This window comes from Myxine glutinosa, chromosome 2 (assembly GCF_964187855.1).
Source record: "Myxine glutinosa chromosome 2, kmMyxGlut1.1, whole genome shotgun sequence".
Lineage (NCBI taxonomy): Eukaryota > Metazoa > Chordata > Myxini > Myxiniformes > Myxinidae > Myxine > Myxine glutinosa.
Window position 1 is genome coordinate 47,503,634 of NC_136262.1, and position 22,023 is coordinate 47,525,656.

At 41.3% G+C, this 22,023-nt stretch overlaps 1 protein-coding gene across 2 annotated transcripts in view; it reads right to left on the minus strand.

Annotated features, from left to right (window-relative positions):
* CYRIA (CYFIP related Rac1 interactor A) overlaps positions 1-22,023 on the minus strand; it is a 132,208-nt gene that overhangs the window by 36,011 nt on the left and 74,174 nt on the right. For both annotated transcript variants that reach the window (XM_068108294.2, XM_068108293.2), the window contains exon 2: positions 8,277-8,357. In XM_068108294.2, the coding sequence (XP_067964395.1) occupies positions 8,277-8,346 (70 nt within the window). In that variant the 5' untranslated portion in view covers positions 8,347-8,357. The remainder of the gene's footprint in view (positions 1-8,276; positions 8,358-22,023) is intronic.

Genomic DNA, 22,023 nt, shown 5'->3' on the forward strand with positions numbered 1-22,023 from the left:
TGTTTCTCCATTCTAACATTGCTCCTATATGCATGATTTGTTAATACAAATCCCATGTGTTGGCAATGATTATTGATTGATGGAAGATTATAGGATATCTCAGTGTACTTATAGACCTACGAGACAAGAGGCAAATTGACTCAGGAGCACCTATTTTAACCTGGGATCCCAGAAACGTGATTTTAAGGACTTAGATGGGAACCTAAAACATAGGGGCATCCTCCTGGTGCTCACCTGGAAGACTAAACAGTATACTGCACAGACCAAAGGTATTTCAAACCAATTTCAATGGTTTCTATAAGACAGGGCAGCATGTAAAATCATACTAACATAATCATAAGACTTTAAACAAACAAACAAAAAAAATACCTATTTTGGGGGGCAAACCCCTTCCCTTACCTCAACCCCATATACCTCCTCAGACCCCAATTTTTCTAATGCCTTGAACAAACTTTGGTACATCACGGGTGATGAAGGTTGTGGTGAAGTTTCATCGAAATAACATGTGTAGTTTCAGAGTAAAAAGCAAATTCCTATTTTGGGGGGTTAAACCTGGGTCCACTTTGACCCCCCGGTAAACCCACTTAGACCCCGATTATTTTAATGCCGTAAACAACCTTTAGTCACAACACAACAAATATAATTTGTGCCAAGTTTGGTCACAATCCCTTCAGCGGTTTCGGAGAAGAAGTTGCAAGTGTTTACAGACAGACAGACAGACAGACTGACAGAGTGACTGATGGACAGACTGACTGACGGACGACGCGTTATCGCATAAGCTGCCCTGAACTTCGTTCCAGGTGAGTTAAAAAGAGGAATTCAAAGTTCAATTTATTAAATCTTCCAATAAGGGAAATCTTAGTACTTGAATAATGAAATCACTTTGATCCTCGTGATTATCCATTTTCTAACGGAATTACATCCACCTCTGCAGACACACACACACACACACACACACACACACACACACACACACACACACACACACACACACACACACACACACACACACACACACAGTTATTTAATCCATTCATTTCGAGGTTTCTCCAGGTTCCTTCATAGCCAGACGCCATCATCTCTCTTCTGAAGCTGAAGATGAGGATACTGTTCCGAAATTGTCCTCCTTATAAACAGTTGTGGTTGATTGTTGGTGTTCATTAATTGGTAGCTTGGTAGCATTAATTGGTAGCTCTAACCAGTGGCCCGCCAAACCACCAGATTTGATGCTTAATGGTAAGATTGTCTGCTCCTAGTCTGGGGGCGGAGGTGGTCGGTGGTTCGAACCCCGGCTGAGTCATTGCAGAGACTTTAAAAATGGTATGTGCTGCTTCCTTGATTGATGCTCAACATTTAAAAAAGATAGAGCATGGACGAACAACCATATGTTGGCAATCATAGCTTCAGCTTTGATGGGCCTAATTGGCCTCCTTGTGAGAGAAGACATATTATATTAATTACCTTCTCCACTAAAGGTGGATGGAGGTTGTTTTCACCCCTGTTTGATTGTCTGTTTGTGAACAGGATATCTGAAAAGGTTGTGGACGGATTTGCACGAAATCTGGAGGAGAGGTTGGGTGTGCGACAAGGACACAATGCTTAGATTTTGGTGAGGATCCGGATCTGGATCAAGGAATTTTTAAAGTGATTCTTCGCCATTGAGTGACAGGTCCAAAAACGATATATAACATGATATTTCCAAAAGTTATGGACGACTTATGACAAACCCTGGTGGATGGGTTGGGTAAGTCACCAGAACAAGCTGAGCTGTTTGGGTTGTATTTTGTTATTTTCTGTTCGCTGTTAGATTTTGTTATTTTTTGTTCGCTGTTAGATTTTGTTATTTTTTGTTAGCTGTTATATTTTGTTATTTTTGTTCGGTTAGATTTTGTTATTTTTTATTAGCTGTTAGATTTTGTTATTTTTTGTTAGCTGTTATATTTTGTTATTTTTTGTTAGCTGTTATATTTTGTTATTTTTTGTGAGCTGTTATATTTTGTAATTTTTTGTTCGCTGTTAGATTTTGTTATTTTTTGTTAGCTGTTATATTTTGTTATTTTTGTTCGGTTAGATTTTGTTATTTTTTATTAGCTGTTAGATTTTGTTATTTTTTGTTAGCTGTTAGATTTTGTTATTTTTTGTTAGCTGTTAGATTTTGTTATTTTTTGTTAGCTGTTATATTTTGTTATTTTTGTTCGGTTAGATTTTGTTATTTTTTATTAGCTGTTAGATTTTGTTATTTTTTGTTAGCTGTTATATTTTGTTATTTTTTGTTAGCTGTTAGATTTTGTTATTTTTTGTGAGCTGTTATATTTTGTTATTTTTGTTCGGTTAGATTTTGTTATTTTTTATTAGCTGTTAGATTTTGTTATTTTTTGTTAGCTGTTATATTTTGTTATTTTTTGTTAGCTGTTAGATTTTGTTATTTTTTGTGAGCTGTTATATTTTGTTATTTTTTGTTCGGTTAGATTTTGTTATTTTTTGTTAGCTGTTAGATTTTGTTATTTTTTGTTAGCTGTTATATTTTGTTATTTTTTGTTCGGTTAGATTTTGTTATTTTTTATTAGCTGTTAGATTTTGTTATTTTTTGTTAGCTGTTAGATTTTGTTATTTTTTGTTGGCTGTTAGATTTTGATATTTTTTGTTCGCTGTTAGATTTTGTTATTTTTTGTTAGCTGTTAGATTTTGTTATTTTTTGTTAGCTGTTAGATTTTGTTATTTTTTATCAGCTGTTAGATTTTGTTATTTTTTGTTAGCTGTTATATTTTGTTATTTTTGTTCGGTTAGATTTTGTTATTTTTTGTTAGCTGTTAGATTTTGTTATTTTTTGTTAGCTGTTAGATTTTGTTATTTTTTATCAGCTGTTAGATTTTGTTATTTTTTGTTAGCTGTTATATTTTGTTATTTTTGTTCGGTTAGATTTTGTTATTTTTTATTAGCTGTTAGATTTTGTTATTTTTTGTTAGCTGTTATATTTTGTTATTTTTTGTTAGCTGTTAGATTTTGTTATTTTTTGTTAGCTGTTATATTTTGTTATTTTTTGTTCGGTTATATTTTGTTATTTTTTGTTAGCTGTTAGATTTTGTTATTTTTTGTTAGCTGTTATATTTTGTTATTTTTTGTTAGCTGTTAGATTTTGTTATTTTTTGTTAGCTGTTAGATTTTGTTATTTTTTGTTAGCTGTTATATTTTGTTATTTTTTGTTCGCTGTTAGATTTTGTTATTTTTTATTAGCTGTTAGATTTTGTTATTTTTTGTTAGCTGTTAGATTTTGTTATTTTTTGTTGGCTGTTAGATTTTGATATTTTTTGTTCGCTGTTAGATTTTGTTATTTTTTGTTAGCTGTTAGATTTTGTTATTTTTTATCAGCTGTTAGATTTTGTTATTTTTTGTTAGCTGTTAGATTTTGTTATTTTTTGTTCGCTGTTAGATTTTGTTATTTTTTGTTAGCTGTTAGATTTTGTTATTTTTTGTTAGCTGTTAGATTTTGTTATTTTTTGTTAGCTGTTAGATTTTGTTATTTTTTGTTCGCTGTTAGATTTTGTTATTTTTTGTTAGCTGTTAGATTTTGTTATTTTTTGTTGGCTGTTAGATTTTGTTATTTTTTGTTGGCTGTTAGATTTTGATATTTTTTGTTCGCTGTTAGATTTTGTTATTTTTTGTTAGCTGTTATATGTTGTTATTTTTTGTTAGCTGCTAGATTTTGTTATTTTTTGTTAGCTGTTAGATTTTGTTATTTTTTGTTAGCTGTTAGATTTTGTTATTTTTTGTTAGCTGTTAGATTTTGTTATTTTTTGTTAGCTGTTATATTTTGTTATTTTTTGTTAGCTGTTAGATTTTGTTATTTTTTGTTAGCTGTTAGATTGTTATTTTTTGTTAGCTGTTAGATTTTGTTATTTTTTGTTGGCTGTTAGATTTTATTTTTTGTTAGCTGTTATATTTTGTTATTTTTTGTTAGCTGTTAGATTTTGTTATTTTTTGTTAGCTGTTAGATTTTGTTATTTTTTGTTAGCTGTTATATTTTGTTATTTTTTTGTTAGCTGTTATATTTTGTTATTTTTTGTTAGCTGTTATATTTTGTTATTTTTTGTTGGCTGTTAGATTTTGTTATTTTTTGTTAGCTGTTATATTTTGTTATTTTTTGTTAGCCGTTATATTTTGTTATTTTTTGTTAGCTGTTATATTTTGTTATTTTTTGTTCGCTGTTAGATTTTGTTATTTTTTGTTCGCTGTTAGATTTTGGTTCCCAAGTGCCGTTCTAGTTTGTAGATGCAATGCATTTCTGCACCTCTGAGTGCCTTCACGTGTTTTTGTCTTTGGTTCATGTGTCCTTGTAGGCCTCAATCAGTTCTAAATTGTTGCGTCTCCTCATTTTCCTCTTTCTATCACCTATCGGTGCATTACCTTTTTCCCTTCCGTTGCCTCACTGTTTTCCCTAAGTCTCAATTTCAAAGAAAAAATATATAAACTCTGCTCTGATAAGGCACAACTAGTATCACAAAAATAGTGGCAATGTCTATCCTGAGTTTGCCTAGAAATGGTTAAAATATTTCACGGTTTCCAGTATTGGGTTTGCCATCAAGAGTTTCTTCATCTTCGTCTTTTTCTTTCATGGCCACAATTGGTCCAATGTTATTGTGGGGTGGGCCAGGAGAAGCTTGGTCAAAGTCTTTCACGAACAGGCTGACCAGGCCTGGCGTTTGACTCAGATTAGGGCAGGAATTTGTAATTTGTTCAGGGTGCTGGAGATAGCTCGCCTACTCTTTGCGAAAAACACCATGGGATCTTTAAAGTCCTCCAACTAATGCCGGCAGACAGAACGCCAGTTTGACGTCCATCCTAGGGATGGAACACACAAGACATCAAGACCAACCTCATCTCCATCTCATCTGCTCCATCATTTGAACACCTGGCTTTTAAACTCTCTGGTCACACACAGTCAGTCATGGCTGTTGTCTAACGCCCTCCCAAACCACACCCATCATTCCTGTCTGACTTCTCCTACTTTCTGACCCAGCTATGTTCCCTCTCCCCCTCAATCCTCCTCCTTGGTGATTTCAATATCCACATGGACTCCACTGACTCCACGCTAACCACTGACTTCACTGATTTACTCACCTGCTTTAACCTCACTCAACATGTCAACTTTCCTACCCATAACCGTGGTCACATTTTGGACCTTGTCTGCTCTACTGGACTAATTTTGCACCATCTCTCTGGCTCCGACCTCACTCTCTCTGACCACCTAGCCATCACTCTGACCATCAACATCCCCACCCCAGCACCAAGGCATTATCGCACTATCAACTTCCGTAAGCTAAACGCTCTTTCACCTGCCTCATTCTCATCGACCCTCTCTGAAAAAATGTCCACTTCTCCCTTCATTGACCTCCACACCCCTTCTGACCTCACTGACTACTACAACCACACTCTCTCCTCCTGCCTTGACCAACTTGCGCCTATAAAAACCAAAACAGTTTCTTTCACCCATTCTGCTCCCTGGTTTACCCCTGAACTCCGCCTGATGAAAACTCGTGCTCGCCAACTTGAAAGACTCCGCAATAAAACAGGTCTCACAGTTCACTCCCAGGCCTACAAGGACCACATACAACACTATAAAGATGCCCTCTCCCGCGCCCGCTCCGCCTACTACTCTCAAATTATCCACTCTGGCTCCGGAAACCCAAAAGCACTCTTCTCTACAATAAACAAACTCCTCAGCCCCCTGAACACCACCACCCAGTCATTCACAATAGACAACTGCATCTCCTTCCTTTCATTCTTCCAACGCAAAATTGAAAACATCTACAACAGCTTGACCACCGCCGCACCCGCTCCCCCTCAAACCACCTGCCCCCCCTTATCCTGCCATCCCCTGTCTCAATTCTCCCCAGTCTCCCCTACTGACCTCTCTGAACTCCTCATCGGAATGAAAACTGCCACCTGCACTCTTGACCCCATCCCCTCCAGCTTTGTCAAGGCCTCCCTTCCTGCTCTCTCTCCACTTATCATTGCAACAATAAACTCCTCCCTGTCTACAGGCATCGTCCCACCATCCCTCAAAATTGCTGCTGTTACCCCCATTCTGAAAAAACCTGGACTAAACCCTGACACCCTAAATAACTTCAGACCCATCTCCAACCTACCCTTTCTGTCAAAGGTTTTGGAACGCGCTGTAGCCACTCAACTCAAACATCACCTCTCTGCCAATAACCTGTATGAAACATTCCAATCCGGATTCCGCTCCAACCACAGTACTGAAACTGCTCTCCTCAAAATCACCAACGACCTTCTCCTCTCCTCTGACGCTGGCAACCTCAACATTCTCATCCTCCTCGACCTCAGCGCCGCCTTTGACACCATCGATCACACCATCCTCCTCACCCGACTTGAAACCACCTTTAACATTACCGGCACTGCCCTCTCTTGGATTAAATCATACCTCTCTGACAGACGTCAGTTCATCTCCATCAATAACTGCAAATCCCCCACTGCTCCCCTCCCCCAAGGTGTCCCCCAAGGTTCAGTTCTTGGCCCCCTCCTCTTCATCCTTTACCTGTCCCCCCTCGGTCACTTAATCCGCCGTCATGGTCTCCAATTCCACTGCTTCGCCGATGACATCCAGCTTTTCATCTCCACCAAGTCCATCTCCACCGCCACCCACTCTATCCTGACAAACTGCAACACTGAAATAAAATCCTGGCTTCAAATCAACTTCCTCAAACTTAACTGTGATAAATCTGAAATAATCATCATTGGCCCAAAAACGCTCAGCAAGTCCACCCATAACTTTGCCCTCAACATCGACGGTTTCCCAGTATCCACCTCCCCTCACATCCGGAATCTTGGCATCATCTTTGACCAAACCCTCTCCTTCGACAAATACACTAAACAGATCACAAAGACAGCCTTCTTTCACCTGAAAAACATCGCCCGTCTCCGTCCATCCCTCTCCTCCGTGGCTGCAGAAACCCTCATCCACGCCTTCATCACTTCCCGTCTGGACTACTGCAATAGCCTCCTTTATGGTTCACCCTCAACAATCACCAATAAACTCCAATACATTCAGAACTCCGCTGCCCGTCTACTCACCCATTCCCGGACCCGTGACCACATCACCCCCGTCCTTTACAAGCTTCACTGGCTCCCCATCCCCCAGAGAATCCAGTACAAAATCCTCCTCTTGACATACAAAGCCCTCCATAACCTGGCCCCATCCTACCTGGCTGACCTCCTCTCCAGACACACTCCCACCCGCAACCTCCGCTCTGCTGGTACCAACCTCCTGACCCCCCCCCCCCCCCACCCCCGGGCGGACCAAATTCAAATCCTGGGGGGACAGGGCCTTCTCCATCGCTGCTCCCACCCTCTGGAACTCGCTACCTCACACCATCAGAGACTCCTCCTCACTCACCACATTCAAAACATCACTAAAGACCCACCTGTTCAACACTGCATTCAACATTTAACCCACAGCATCTAACCCCTGACTATCTCCTCTCCTTCTCCCTCCTTTGTGCTTTGAATATTTCCCTATTGATTCTTCTTTTTTTGCAATTGTCTTTATGTTTTGCTATGCATTATGTTTTGCACTCTGTCAAAGTGTCTTTGGGCTTCCTGAAAAGCGCTATATAAAATAAATGCATTATTATTATTATTATTATTATTCATGAATCACCTTGCCTGTTAAACACCAGGATAACAGTTTATAATCTCATCTGAGTCGAGATTTGAACCCAGGCTAGACAGCTTAGAGACGAGTGTGTACGCCTCAAAGCCATCCTGCCAGCCCTAAAAGTGAAAGCACCATAGTGTTTTTAAACCCAGATACACATCAGTTTAAAAAGTGTTTAAAAAAGAGTGAAAGAAAAAAGTGAAAAACTACAAATACATTCAGATTAAAAGTGAAACAGAGGCAGGCATTTATATGATTCAAAGAGGAATACATTTATCAGAAGCCAGTCATAGGTAAAAACACGAAATGATTATATGAATGAACAGTCCAGTGTTTTTAAGATCAATTCATTCTTCGGTGCAAATTTGACACAAAATAATAACCCATGCAGACGTCCCAGCATTACATAAAGCAAGCAATGTTTTAAACGCCGAGAAATCAACAACCAGAGAACAAGCAAATAATTTAATCACAACAATATAATCATTGATGATAATTCCATTGAAAAAGGCACATTTATAACATTTATTAGCGAATAACAGATTGCCGGAGAGATATTCAAAATCAGAGTCTAGTTGAAGAAAAAGACGTGTGAACTTACTCTCAAAGTCCAAGAAAAAATGTGGATAATTCTCGATGTCCTTGTTCAGGACTTTCAAGAGATTACCCATTCCCCAGCAACCTGCAGGCGGCACAAACACCGAGGTTAGTACGAGGGAAACTTAAAACGGTGACCTAAAATGTGTCGGATTTACTGGACTCGACTTTAGGGGGGTTCTTTCGTTAGCGGGGAGGGACGAGAGATGAGAAAATCTAAAACTTTCCAAATTTTCCAAACTGGCTCTCCACAAACCGGAAAAGTGACTGGTACAACCTGATTTACCACAAGTAATAAGTGTCTCTGATTACTGAGAACTGGAAATCATGCTGCATGAGCTGCCAACTTTGAGAAGTTTAGCAGTACTTCAGAAACAGGCCTAATTTATCCTGAAATATGTATTACACCACTCCTCGGTGCTCAGAGGTCAGAAGGCCTTCGACACATCATGTCCGACATGTGAAGAGGAAAAGAGAGAGGAAGAGAAAGAAAGAAAGAAAGAAAAGAGGGAAGAGAGCGAGAGAGCGAAAGAAAAAGGAATCAAGCTGAACAAAAGACTACCCTCATCAAATGGTACTCTACACCCCATCCTCAACATAGCTGGCATGTTTCAGAGAGCGAAGAGAAAGAGGGAACAGCAAGTAATGTGGCCACTTGGCACAGGGTGAGGAAAACACTCAGCTGGCATAGCCGGTGGCCCTGTGGAGGATATAATGGCCACATTATGACAAATGTAGGACTGGTTTTGGGGCCTCCTTCGCTAACCAGCTGTCGTGTGTTGGATGCTTGGATGCAGCGGAGTAGAAGTACAAGGGGGAATGAATTATTTAAACTTCCACTTTGCTTCAACAAAGCAATTAGTCCACATCTGATGCTGAAGTTCACCATGCGTTGAACGAATTAACAAAGCAAATGCGATGACATTGAGAACAAGAGCGGATCATATGCACGCAAGTTGAGGGAAATGAGCATTGATGATTCACATGTGTTTTCCACAAATTAAAGCAAATTTATGAGACGTAGACCGCACCACATCTTGAAATGCTTTGGTTACCATGTGCATTACAAATCAATAAACTAATAAAGAACACCATGGATCATTACACCAGGTTAGATGTTTAAAATTATAGTCGCTATTCTGAAAGGTAAATACCATGTACATTTACTAGGTTTCAAAACTACATTTATAAGGCTGGGAAAGGTAAATATATGAGGTTGTAACTGCCACAAGAGTTTATGCTTTTAAGCTCTTTCGCCGAGCTCCTCAAAATCCAAACCACAATCCGTCCTAACATCCGCACCCTGCGCCTACAAGCACCATGCCCCATGCTGCTCACTCCTTTTGTATGCTCGAATAAAGCTACCTTTGTAGTTTACACAGAAAGCCAAATAAAGAATAATTTTAGCAAGCTCATGGGTGGTGTGGATCCCCCGCTTTGGTAGCCCAAAGTTGTCTCAACAGTATAACAGAAAAACTTTGTGGAGTTAGACAGCACTTGCAGACCATTGGCTACAACAATCATTGATGTAAATAGTAAATAGAACAGAACTTGGTAGAGCGCATACCTCCACCAGGATGAACATTTACGTTTTGGATCCCACTGATAGGCCGGATCTGGATCCGTACCTCAACCAAAATCTAATCAATTCGTTCTTGTCACACACCCAACCTGTCCACCAAGTTTCATCAGAATCCGTCCACAACCTTTTTGAAATATCGTGCTGTAGATCATTTTTGGCCCGATCTCTCAATGATGAAGAATCACTTAAAAAACTAGAATAGGCACTCGATAGAGCGCATACCTCCGTCAAGCTGAACAGTTGACGACGTATTGTATCCCAGTGATAGGCCAGATCTGGATCCGGACCTGAACCAAAATCAAATTGCTTTGTTCTGGTCACCGACCCAACTCATCTACCAAGTTTTGTCACATGTCATACATAAATTTTTGAGATATCATGCTACGTATCGTTTTTAGCTCTATCACTCAATGATGAAGAATCACGTTCAAAATTATTGTATCAGGATCTGGATCCAGATCTTCACCAAAATCTAATCAATTCGTCATTGTCAAACACCCAACATCTCCATCAAATTTCGTCTGAATCCGTCCACAACCTTTTTGAAATATCGTGCTGTAGATCATTTTTGGCCCGATCTCTCAATGATGAAGAATCACTTAAAAAACTAGAATAGGCACTCGATAGAGCGCATACCTCCGTCAAGCTGAACAGTTGACGACGTATTGTATCCCAGTGATAGGCCAGATCTGGATCCGGACCTGAACCAAAATCAAATTGCTTTGTTCTGGTCACCGACCCAACTCATCTACCAAGTTTTGTCACATGTCATACATAAATTTTTGAGATATCATGCTACATATCGTTTTTAGCTCTATCACTCAATGATGAAGAATCACGTTCAAAATTATTGTATCAGGATCTGGATCCAGATCTTCACCAAAATCTAATCAATTCGTCATTGTCAAACACCCAACATCTCCATCAAATTTCGTCTGAATCCATCCATAACACGTTGAGATATACTGCTCACAGACAGACAGACAGACAGACAGACAGACAAACAGGGGTGAAAATATTCGGTAGTCGTAATAATCACAAAATCTATTCGTTCAAGTGCACTTTCCAAAAGAATGACGAGAAACTATTTTGGGTAAAAAAAAAATCAAATAAAAGGCACCTGGTGTCAGAAATTTGACAGATGTAGCATCAACAAACAGTGGCCTCATACTTGTCTCAAAAATCAATGCAGGCTTTATTTTTGAGAAAATCCACAAGTGAGTGCTTACATGTAGCACAGCCGGCTCACTTGACAGAGCCTTAACAAGAACAGCATGCTCCACGATGCGGCCAGTCCTCCCTCTACTGACACTGCATCAGTTCTGCAGCTTGTAAATTGAAGCCAAAAGAGGCAACTTCAATGTCACTGAGGGCACTAGCCTGCCACATCCATGATGACAAAAAGACTCCAACCTTTAAATCTCTAGTTTAAAAATGCTATCTGAATAAATTGCTTCACTGCCTCCAGAAGTATGAATGATCGTTTTAAGGCCATTTTCCCCGCTAGAGCGGGGGTTCGCCTTGCGGGCCCCATGACAATCATGGTTCCCTTTTTGAGGCAATGTTTTTATGGCCGGATGCCCTTCCTGACGCCAACCTTTAGTCGCCTCTTACGATGCGCAGGGATACGGTGTACCTATTCTAAGCTGGGGTACACACCGTGATCATTCATCCCAGCAAGCTGGTGCTCAATTTACCGACCTCGGAAGGATGACAGGCTGAGTAAACCCCCCTGGTGTTAATTCAGCGATCGACCGGGATTCGAACCCAGGATCCTAGGATCCCAAGCCGGCACCCTAACCGCTAAGCCAACACCAGGGTTATAAGCCTCTAGAAGTATATTTACAGATAATATATAGCACCTGGCAAGCAAGGATTGACATTTCCACTCAAAACCAAGCAAGACCATTGGTAGTCCCACAGCACATGGGCAACCGGAGAAACAGTGAATGGCACAATTTGGAATATACACTGAACAGATGAAAGGAAGGCATTTAAATACAGCAATAGAAAAGGGGTCATTTATTACAAAAGGGGCGATAAATATATACATATACAAATATATATATATATATATATATACACACACACTGTATATGCATATTTACAGGATAGATGTTTACATACATACATACAGGTAGTGAACAAAGAAAATGGAAACACAGGTTGTTGGGTTGTCTGCGACTAAACCAAAACCCCTCACTGGCCTTGCTCGTGGGGAGGATGACTGTGCCAACCTGCCAGGACTTAAAACAACACCTGACAAAGGGTGGATGAGCTCCCGAAGGGAGCCAACAGCCATCCAATAAGAAGATGGTGTCTCCTAAAAAACACCGACCCGAATTGGACCAGTTGAGTCACACCAGTCTTCCTTGCTTGACGAAATGGTGTGTGCTGCTTCCTTGCTTGACGAAAATGGTATGTGCTGCTTCCTTGCTTGACGAAATGGTATGTGCTGCTTCCTTGCTTGACGAAAATGGCATGTGCTGCTCCCTTGCTTGACGCTCAGCATTAAAAGGATAGAGCAAGGGCAAACCTCATTGGTTGCCATCCATGGGGAGGAGGAAACTCCGCCTGAGGAAATGCACCGCTGAGTACGGTGAGAAGAGTAGCGCCATTGTTATGATATCGCTGGTACCCAGAGTATCCCAGGAAGTGACGGTAGTGATGGCACTTAACAAAGCCACTGAGCTTGGGGGAAGTGTTTGGTGTGTGTGTGTGTGTGTGTGTGTGTGTGTGTGTGTGTGTGTGTGTGTGTGTGTGTGTGTGTGTGTGTGTGTGTCTTTGGTTGTTATCTCCATTTGCGGGTTTCAGGAGGTGGAACGGAGTTCTCCCAGGACCCAAAGTATTCATCCCCACTTCGGTAAAGGATCACGGTTCATGGACCAAGGTGTGTGTGTGTGTGTGGGGGGGGGGGGGGGGGGGGAGGGTGGGGGGGAGGGGGTGCGTGCGTGTGTGTGTGTCGCCAATTTTCTCAGAGATAGACAAACGGATCTTCATTAAACTTTCAGAGGTTCACCAATGAGTGCCGGAGAGCGTCCAAGCAAATATATATATATATATATATATATTAGTGGGGTATGCTTACACATTGTGTAAGTAATAACAAACCATGATTCATACATAGGTACATAATTAATAGAAGCATTATGATTATAGGCAAGCATCACCGACCTGCTGGTAGATATCAATTTAGGTTGTTATTATTATTTTATTTTTTTACGGATGCGTTTACTGTTTTTATATAAATTTTCATTGAGATTTTTATTTCACAGTTTACAATTATAGAAATTACAATTTTCAAATGCCAGATATTGATTGAGGTTTTTTTGTTGTTTTTTTACATATTCGTTTACGGTTTTTTATGTAAATTTTCACTTAAGACACTTTTTGACGGTTCTGGAATTTTTCCCGGTGTACTGGCTTCGATGTCCGTCGGCATCCCAAATTTCAGCTTTCTACAATACCCGGAAGATACCGAACATAAATATCAGTCAGTCAGTGGTGATAAAGATCTTTATATATATATATGTTTTGTTTTTTAAAATCGCTCAATTTCACCTAAGCCTTTGTAGCTATATAAAAGGTAATATTAAATGATCCCTGACCCCATTCCTTAGTGGGTGTAGGGAAGTGTTTTAGACCCCCACAAAAAAAAATAGAAAAAAAGACTATTGATTTCTTCAAAATGCCAACAGGATCCGAACAGCACCGAAGAACACTGGGTACCCCTGCTAGTTTGCTAATAATTGTATAACACGGAATATCGAGACATCACAGAATCAACAGATCATAATCAAAGCAATCATAATGTCTCATGCACCTTATGTAATAAACTTTAGTTTAGGTACATATGTGCACACACAACTTCAGACAAGACATTAATATTGTTGCGGTTGTGCCATCAAGGCAAACCCCTGTAGTTAAATTGCATGACAACATGTAGCCTGCAGTAGTTCGTTATTTTCTATTGAATGTAAAGATTAGCCCTTTCCCATTGTGTACTAATCAAAACCAATATGCATTGAAGTTAGACAGGATTTCAAACCCTCATTGGTTAAGGGAAGCCATTTTTAATGAGCAGGAAGGCGTGGCCAAAAGCATGGCCCAGGTGACCAATGGCGAGCCGGGAACCCGTCGCCATGATACAACAAGCCTCAGCCAATGGGAGGCTGTGGAACATTTTGAAGGGCGTGGGCGGGTCTGATAAAACCCCAGTCCAGCGCATTATCATTCTCTTTGCCTCTTGGATTTTGCAGCGCCAGTTCGACATCTCTTAGCTTTTGGGATTTTGCTGCGATACAACCTCCTGTTCTGAACTCTTGCCTTGGATTTTGCCTCGTGGACGACACGACTCTCTTGCCTTGGATTTTGCCATGTGGACGACACGCTTCTTTTTGCCTTGGATTTCGCCACGTGGACGACACCCTGCTCTGGACTCTCTTGTTTTGGCTCTACCAGACGACACGTGTTTTGGCCTTTGTGTTTCGTCGACCACCAATCGCTTCTGTGCCGATCTTTTGCACCATCCGGCTGACCTGCAAGCGTTGGCTTTCTACACGACTCACCTGCGCTGAAGTTTATCTACCTGTGCTGAAGTTCGTCCATGCCAACTTCGAGGTGGCGGTTCGTCCTTTGGACCTTACCTCATCCAGGCTGCATGTCCGGATCAGGTATTGAACTGCGAGCCGCGCACACCAGACCACGTGGTCACCAGCGAGGCAATTCCAGCACGTACATCGGTACGCCAATAACCAGTGTGTTTAATTCCCTGTGTGAGTGTGAGTGTGAAGGTGCCAAGTCGGGGTTATTATTAAGTAAGAATTGGTAAGCTGAATCTTTGTCTCTGTTTCTCTGTGCCTTCCAAATAAAAGGCTGTACATTTGATTCCTTTCCAACCTGTTCGGTACGTCCTTTCACCAATTGGCCTAGCATCATCTGAGACCGAATTTGGCTCGAATCGTGTTCATAAATCTCGTGAGGTAACGCCGCTTTCCACACTGTGCAAATCCAATCGGCACCCACAAGGTGTGGGAAAGTGAGGGTTCGATCCCCGGTTTCTCCGGTCACGTGTCTTGGAGGTATTTGGGATATTGACCAGTAAACTCTTCGACACGTGACTGGGAAATTGGCGATCGGAATTGCTTAGCAATCCGTCAATCACGAGTTTAGTAGTTGTGGATGGCGGCTTCAGTGGAATCGGAGTTCGTGGGGAAACGGGGCATAAAGCCCCCCTTAGTACGTCGACGAACCCGGGATCCGCAACAATATAATACCTATTGAAAGAATTGCAATCGTTTTTGATAACCGCAATTAAAAGTAAACAATAAATACACCGAGATACACCTGCAGAAAGGAGAACATCTTCACTGACAAACTTCTGCTTGCATCTATCTCACAAGTTTGTTGATACGAGGCTCTGTTTTTATCAGTGCAGCCTCAGATTGTCATACACATCAAGTCTGTTTCGTTGCTTTGTCTTAATAATGATTAATATTGATTAATATTGATTTTAAAAGAAATAAATATTGATTAATATAATAGTGATTAATATAATTAATGATGTTAATAATTAGCAGAAAACCCCGCCTCAAACAAATACGTGGTTGGAAATGGTAGAGGAGCTTTGATCGCAAGCTCTGACAGTTCCGGGTACGTATTCATTTTTCACGATGATCCAAAGAGATTGAAGTGACTGGCAACTCTGAAATTTCATTTTTAGGGAAGAATCAATCTTCAGTTCTGAATTTTGGCTGTAACTGATTTCTGTCAGTCATTTGCACTTCAAATGGGTTGATGATCCATCTGTTGCCTTTCCTCGAGTCATTCTCAGATCTAAAATTGAAGAAAAATGTTGCTCAGATGTTCCTCGATTACCAACGACAATGAGGGTTGAGCATATTTCTCCTCGCACATGCTTGCCAGATTCGAGAACAAAGAAACAGCAGTGGTTCACTCGTGTTGTCCAAATTGTTAACTTTGACAATTGTTCACATCAATTTTGTCAAATGCCTTGAATATTGAAGCCATCCTTCCTTGAAGTGACAAGTTCAGTTCGTTTAGCTCGCATAAAGTATCTGCGAGGTAGGCCAGCTTAATCATCCTGCTTTCATCTTTGAAAGGCTCACCCCACTCCGTTTTCTGCTGTTCCATAAAAAAACATTTTAGTTCTTTTTGGCAGCTCATACAACCTTGACAGAACTTTGCCTCGTGAAAGCCACCATACCATGGTGTGCAAAATAAGTTGGTTGTGTGATGCTCCCATGTTCTCACACAGACTAAACAAGTGGGAATTGGGAGCCCTCACCTTCACAAAGCTAACAATTTTAACAACCTCTTTCAGACCTCATGCAATTCAGGGCTCATCTTCATTGCAGCCGAAATCTCTCTGGGGATGATAAGGTGAATAATTTTAGAAAACGGTGCTCTTTCATTGATGCGCATTGTCACTCCTGAAGTCCTTTGAGTGTGTAGAGCTGCTGCTGCTGCGCCATCTGAGTATAATCCCATGACATTAACCCACTCTATACCGGTCTTTCAGTGGATACAAAACATAAACTGCCTGAACATCGCCCGCTTTCAGTGGAACAGCTTTCATCTGAAAAACATCGCCCGTCTCCGTCCATCCCTCTCCTCCACAGCTGCAGAAACCCTCATCCACGCCTTCATCACTTCCCGTCTGGATACTGCAACAGCCTCCTCTATGGTTCACCCTCAAATATCATCAACAAACTTCAATACATTCAGAACTCCGCTGCCCGTCTACTCACCCACTCCCGGGCCCGGGACCACATCACCCCCGTACTTCACAAGCTCCACTGGCTCCCCATCTCCCAGAGAATCCAGTACAAAATCCTCCTTCTGACCTAAAAAGCCCTTCATAACCTGGCCCCATCCTACCTGACTGACCTCCTCCCCAGACACACTCCCACACGCACCCTCCGCTCTGCTGCTGCTAACCTCCTGCCGCCCCCCCCCCCCCCCACCCGGACCAAACTCAGATCCTGGGGGGACAGGGCCTTCTCCATCGCTGCTCCCACACTCTGGAACTCACTACCGCAAACCATCAGAGACTCCTCCTCACTCACCACATTCAAATCATCACTCAAGACCCACCTATTCAACACCACATTCAACCCCTGATCGTCTCTTCTCCTTCTCCTTCCTTTCTGTTTGGTTTTTTAATTATGTATTTTTGTCTCTTTTGTCTTTGTTTTATGTACCATGTTAAAGCGTCTTTGGGTTTCTTGAAAAGCGCTATACAAAATAAATGTATTATTATTATTATTATTATTATTATTATTATGACTTTGAAGATAAATCATCCAATGCTTTTAAAATGGCTTCATTGGTTGTCTTTGTTGGTAGGGCTAGCAAAGCAAGAAACTCTTTTTTTAAAGTCTCTTTCATGCTCATAACGAACATAAACCAAGAGAAATGCCCGATTGGTGACGTCTGTCGATTCATCAAATTGCTGAAATACTTTATACGAAAGTTATAATTTCACACACTACCTGCTCCTCCACATCAGCTGACATTTTGTTTATTCTCTTAGCTGTGGTGTCATTTGAGAGGGGGACTTGAGAGATTGTCTTGACAGCTCTTTCATCCAACAAATCTTGATGAATGTCTTTCTTGCATGGGAGAATGATCTCCTCAGCAATACACGACTTAAAATAATGTATTATTGCTAATGAGGCCTTTTGTGCATGCGCTGTGTGTGCATTTTCAGTGACTTGGTTCTGCTCGCCGGGCACTTTTAACCTGCCTTTGCTCGTGCAAAATCTGTCAAATCGTCTTTCACGGAAATATAGGAAATACGAGAAATAGCCATGGATGAGTGGTGTCTACTTCATACCATTTCCTGTTCGTACAAGCGAGTGGGGGAAATGGATATAACACACACACACACACACAAACACACACACACACACACACACACACACACACACACACACACACACACACACACACACACTTCTCCTTTTACAAATAGATGCAAAAATCTAGTATAATTGCTCATGGCCCAAGAAACAAACTAAAAATATATTGGATTTATCACGGCACTTGCACGTCATAAAGCTCCGAACCGAACCTCTAACCCCCACCTTCCCCCAAACATGACTAATAGTAAATATCATCATGCTAAACTCACCATGTGCATTCACAAGCCCCAGATATGACCTTCCCATTGGTGTAAAGAAGCACCCAAACCAGATACGGTGTCTTCCTGTGGGAAGTCTGCCTGAATGTTTGTAATGACGGCATAATCTTTCCACCTGCAGACGTCCATTAAATAAATCACCAAGCCGGCCATGTTCACACGAAGCAATCATACAAGGTTCAATGTTCACTCAGTTTGGGAGAGTTGATCAGAAAGTTCTCCAAATCTTTAGTTGTGCAGAGACACGCCCCTTTCTCTCAGGTTCCAAGTATTTTCCACTTTTTTAAGAAGCTTTGTACAAAGAAATACAAATAAATACTAAAAACATCATTAATGAAACATCTCCGTAAAACATCTCTGCAAGTAAAAACATTATTAAAACATCATTTTAATGAAACAAACTTTAAAGAAATACAATATAAAGAGTAAATGATTCCCCATTATGACGCTTGAAAGCGTGATGAGCTTTCTTGGTTGTTGCTGGGGAATTGGGTTATTCAATCCTTCCTTCCTGCTGCATTTTGATGTTCTGGTCTGTTTGAAGAAACCTTTCAATGATGCTTGCTTTGACATTGTACATATGAGGCAGAGACAATGCCGGAAAACAGAAAACGTTTTTTCACTTAAAAGCAGTTCGTCGCCAGGCGAAGAAGCAGTGCATCTTTGGTTCGGACGCTCATGTGGTGCTCATGTGGTGTTCATGTGGTGCTCATGTGGTGCTCATGTGGTGCTCATGAAGGAAGAGTGGGGTGGGAGACTTTTCAGGAAACGAGCTGAGGCCATGGGAGGTACACGTTGAACTTGAACCCATGTTGAGTTGACGCCCCCTTTCCTCCCCTCACCAGCGAACTGTTCTTGCCCCTAATTGACCAAATTAATCGGGCATGTCTGGTGACTGTGTGGCAGTAAAATAATAGCAAAAGAATTGGGGTAGGGAGCATGCACTTTTCCGACATTACTCCGTGGACCAGTAGCTTTCCTTTCACGGACCAGCACCGGTGCGGAGACAAGTGGTTGAGAGTATAAGTGAAGCCGATATTCCCGGTGCTGAAAGATGGACACACTTTCACTAAGAATGGCGACAGACAGCACCAACGCTCAAACTTTAAGTTTACCAATGGCAGTGTGCATGCAAATAATACAAAGATAAACACAAACATACACACAACTGATGTCAAAATGTGAGTTCCCTTTGAAGGAACTTCAACACAGGAGGAGGCCATTCGACCCATCAGAGTCTGCCCTATGGTTTGTCAGTGATATAACTTTTTTTTATGCTGAGCGTAAAGCAAGAAAGCAGCACGTACCATTTTTTAAATCTTTGGTATGACTCAGCCAGGTTTCGAACCACCAACTTCCCAGCCTCAGAGAGGACGCTCTTACCATTACGCCACTGAGTTTGGCAAAGAACGTCAGAATGTGAATGAAATCAACAGGACATTGTTTGAGGTATGCTGACCGTCATGGGAAGCAAGTGAAAGCCGATATTTTGGGCATTAAGCCTTCATTGGAGCAAAAACGAGCCTATTTTGCTTTGATGAAGGGTCAATGCCCGAAATGTCAGCTTCTCTTTGCTACACATGGTAATTAGCCTATCTTGAGAAACGTCCTGTTTATTTCATTCATATTGACTATGCCTGCTCATCCTGGGACTCCATCCCAAACAGCTCAACACCCTACAAGCTATACAAAGCAAATCCTTTTGCATCAGCACAGGTGGTACATTAACAACACCCACCAAACACCTACATACAGAGGCAAAAAATATGTTAAAAATCAAAGACCACTTGGACAGAAGATGCGCAGTTCCTTGCAGCTGCAAGTGCCACTACATATCCAACCATCTAGAGCTAGACCCTTAGACGCATTAAGACTACACCACAAAGACTACAACGACATCCTTCAAAACATTCCCCCACAGATCAACGATAACTACAAAAAGCATCCATACCCACATCACCATAAATGCAATAACCAACCTGGGCCCAAACAGTATCGTGGGCACTAAATGTAGACCCATCAACGACACAGGGAAATTACTCACCAAGTCTGATCGTGTCCACCTTTCACGCCTCCGCTGTTGCTGTATACATGGACACTACCCACAGCTTTTACAGTACAAGCATAGACTCAACGGCACTGATGACACCAACTTATTAGATGTGAGGGATTTCTGGGTCACTCCTGGGAGATAAATCAGCTATCTCTGAGCCACAGGCCTGTTAAAGCAGAACTGACTGGGGGAAAGAGGGCAGGAGGGGAGTAATCAACAACAACATCAGCAGAAAATGGTGATGACCTCCACTTTGGATCCACAAAACCTTCAACAAAGAGGTATACTCAGGTGGTACCCCCCAAAAAATGGGTACGAGTGTACCCAATAAGACTCAGTTATAACCGCATTACAGATCTAAGACGAGGTCATTGACTCATTCAACATGCTGTTGATTTCATTAACATTCTGACGTCCTTTGCCAAGATCTCGGCATCATTAAAGGGTTATTTATTTATTTATTTATTTATTCACTGTCCATGAGAGATGTGAGTTTGAATAAGCACCATAAAACTAAGGATCAAATTAGTTTTGTTTCTCACAGAATACAGCCATCAATCTCCAGGAGCTACTGCAACGTTTTTGATTGGACAGCGTACAACAGTTTACCACAGCGCTATTTTTGTGTGGTAGATCATAAATGAGAGGTACACTGATGAAACGGAATAAAATTTGAACAATTTCGGAACTTGAACAATTATGTTATGACATACAGAACAAAGCCTGGTGTTGGCTTAGCGGTTAGGGTGCAGGCTTGGGATCCTAGGATCCTGGGTTCGAATCCCGGTCGATCGCTGAATTAACACCAGGGGGGTTGACTCAGCCTGTCATCCTTCCGAGGTCGGCAAATTGAGTACCATAGTCAGGTTCACTGTTTTTTCGTTCAAATTTATGGAGATGAGCAAAACTATACATTTTTGGAATATTCAGAGCATGAGGAATCCAAAAATTAATGTTTACATTTGCGTAGACACCTTTGCGAAAATGACACTCAGGACAATGATGAAGGTCTGTAAAAGCATATTCCTGAACGGTATAGACCTAGTAGATCCTGTGTATAGGATTTATAGTTCAATCTGATACTAACAAGGCTGATTTCTTGCTTTATAAACCCATACCTATAACTTCAAAGGACTTGCAATATCATGTATTATGTAATACAGTTATATCACAAATATAAAGACAATGGTTTTCAATTACCTTTGTTTGTTGCTTTTCGATAATCCTGAGCACTATTTTGAGGCCTTTATTGGATTCCTTGACCAAGAAAACATAGGATTAGCATATTTAATGAAGTTTCTAGGTTGACGAGAAGCCGAGATAGCGCAAAATATGTATTTTATGGCGGCCATTTTGAAAATCCAAAATGGCGGCTATGCAGGTGTCTGTTCAAATGCCAACATTGATTTTCGGATTCTCCATGCTCTGATGATTCCAAAAATGTACAGGTTTTCTAATCTCCCAAAATCTTGAACGAAATTATATTTGTTAACATAGGGAACCTGACTACCAGCTTGCTGGGATAAATGATCCCTGTGTGTACCTCTATTTAGCATAGGTACACCGTATCCCTGCGCATCGTAAGAGGCGACCAAGCGTTGGTGTCAGAAACGGCATCCGGCCATAAAACATCCCCTCAAACAGGGAACTGAAGGAGCTGTGCTCCCACGTAGTCGGAAGAATGGACGCGACAAAAAGCTGGAATTCGTCCGAGTTTCTTTATTGTCACAAAACAACTCGGGTACTCTCAAAAGCCCGTTTATCGGGCAGCAATATATATACACACATTATCCCGGAGCGTTTGCCCAGGAAAGGCGAGAGGGGGCGTGGCCGGGCGTCCTGGCCGCGGCCTGGCAAGTCGAGGGTGGGCATGCCCGGGCGTCCTGGACGAGCCCGGCATGGTGATCGCTCCGCGTCCTTGGTAGGTGCAAGGCGATTGTGTAAACCCAGCG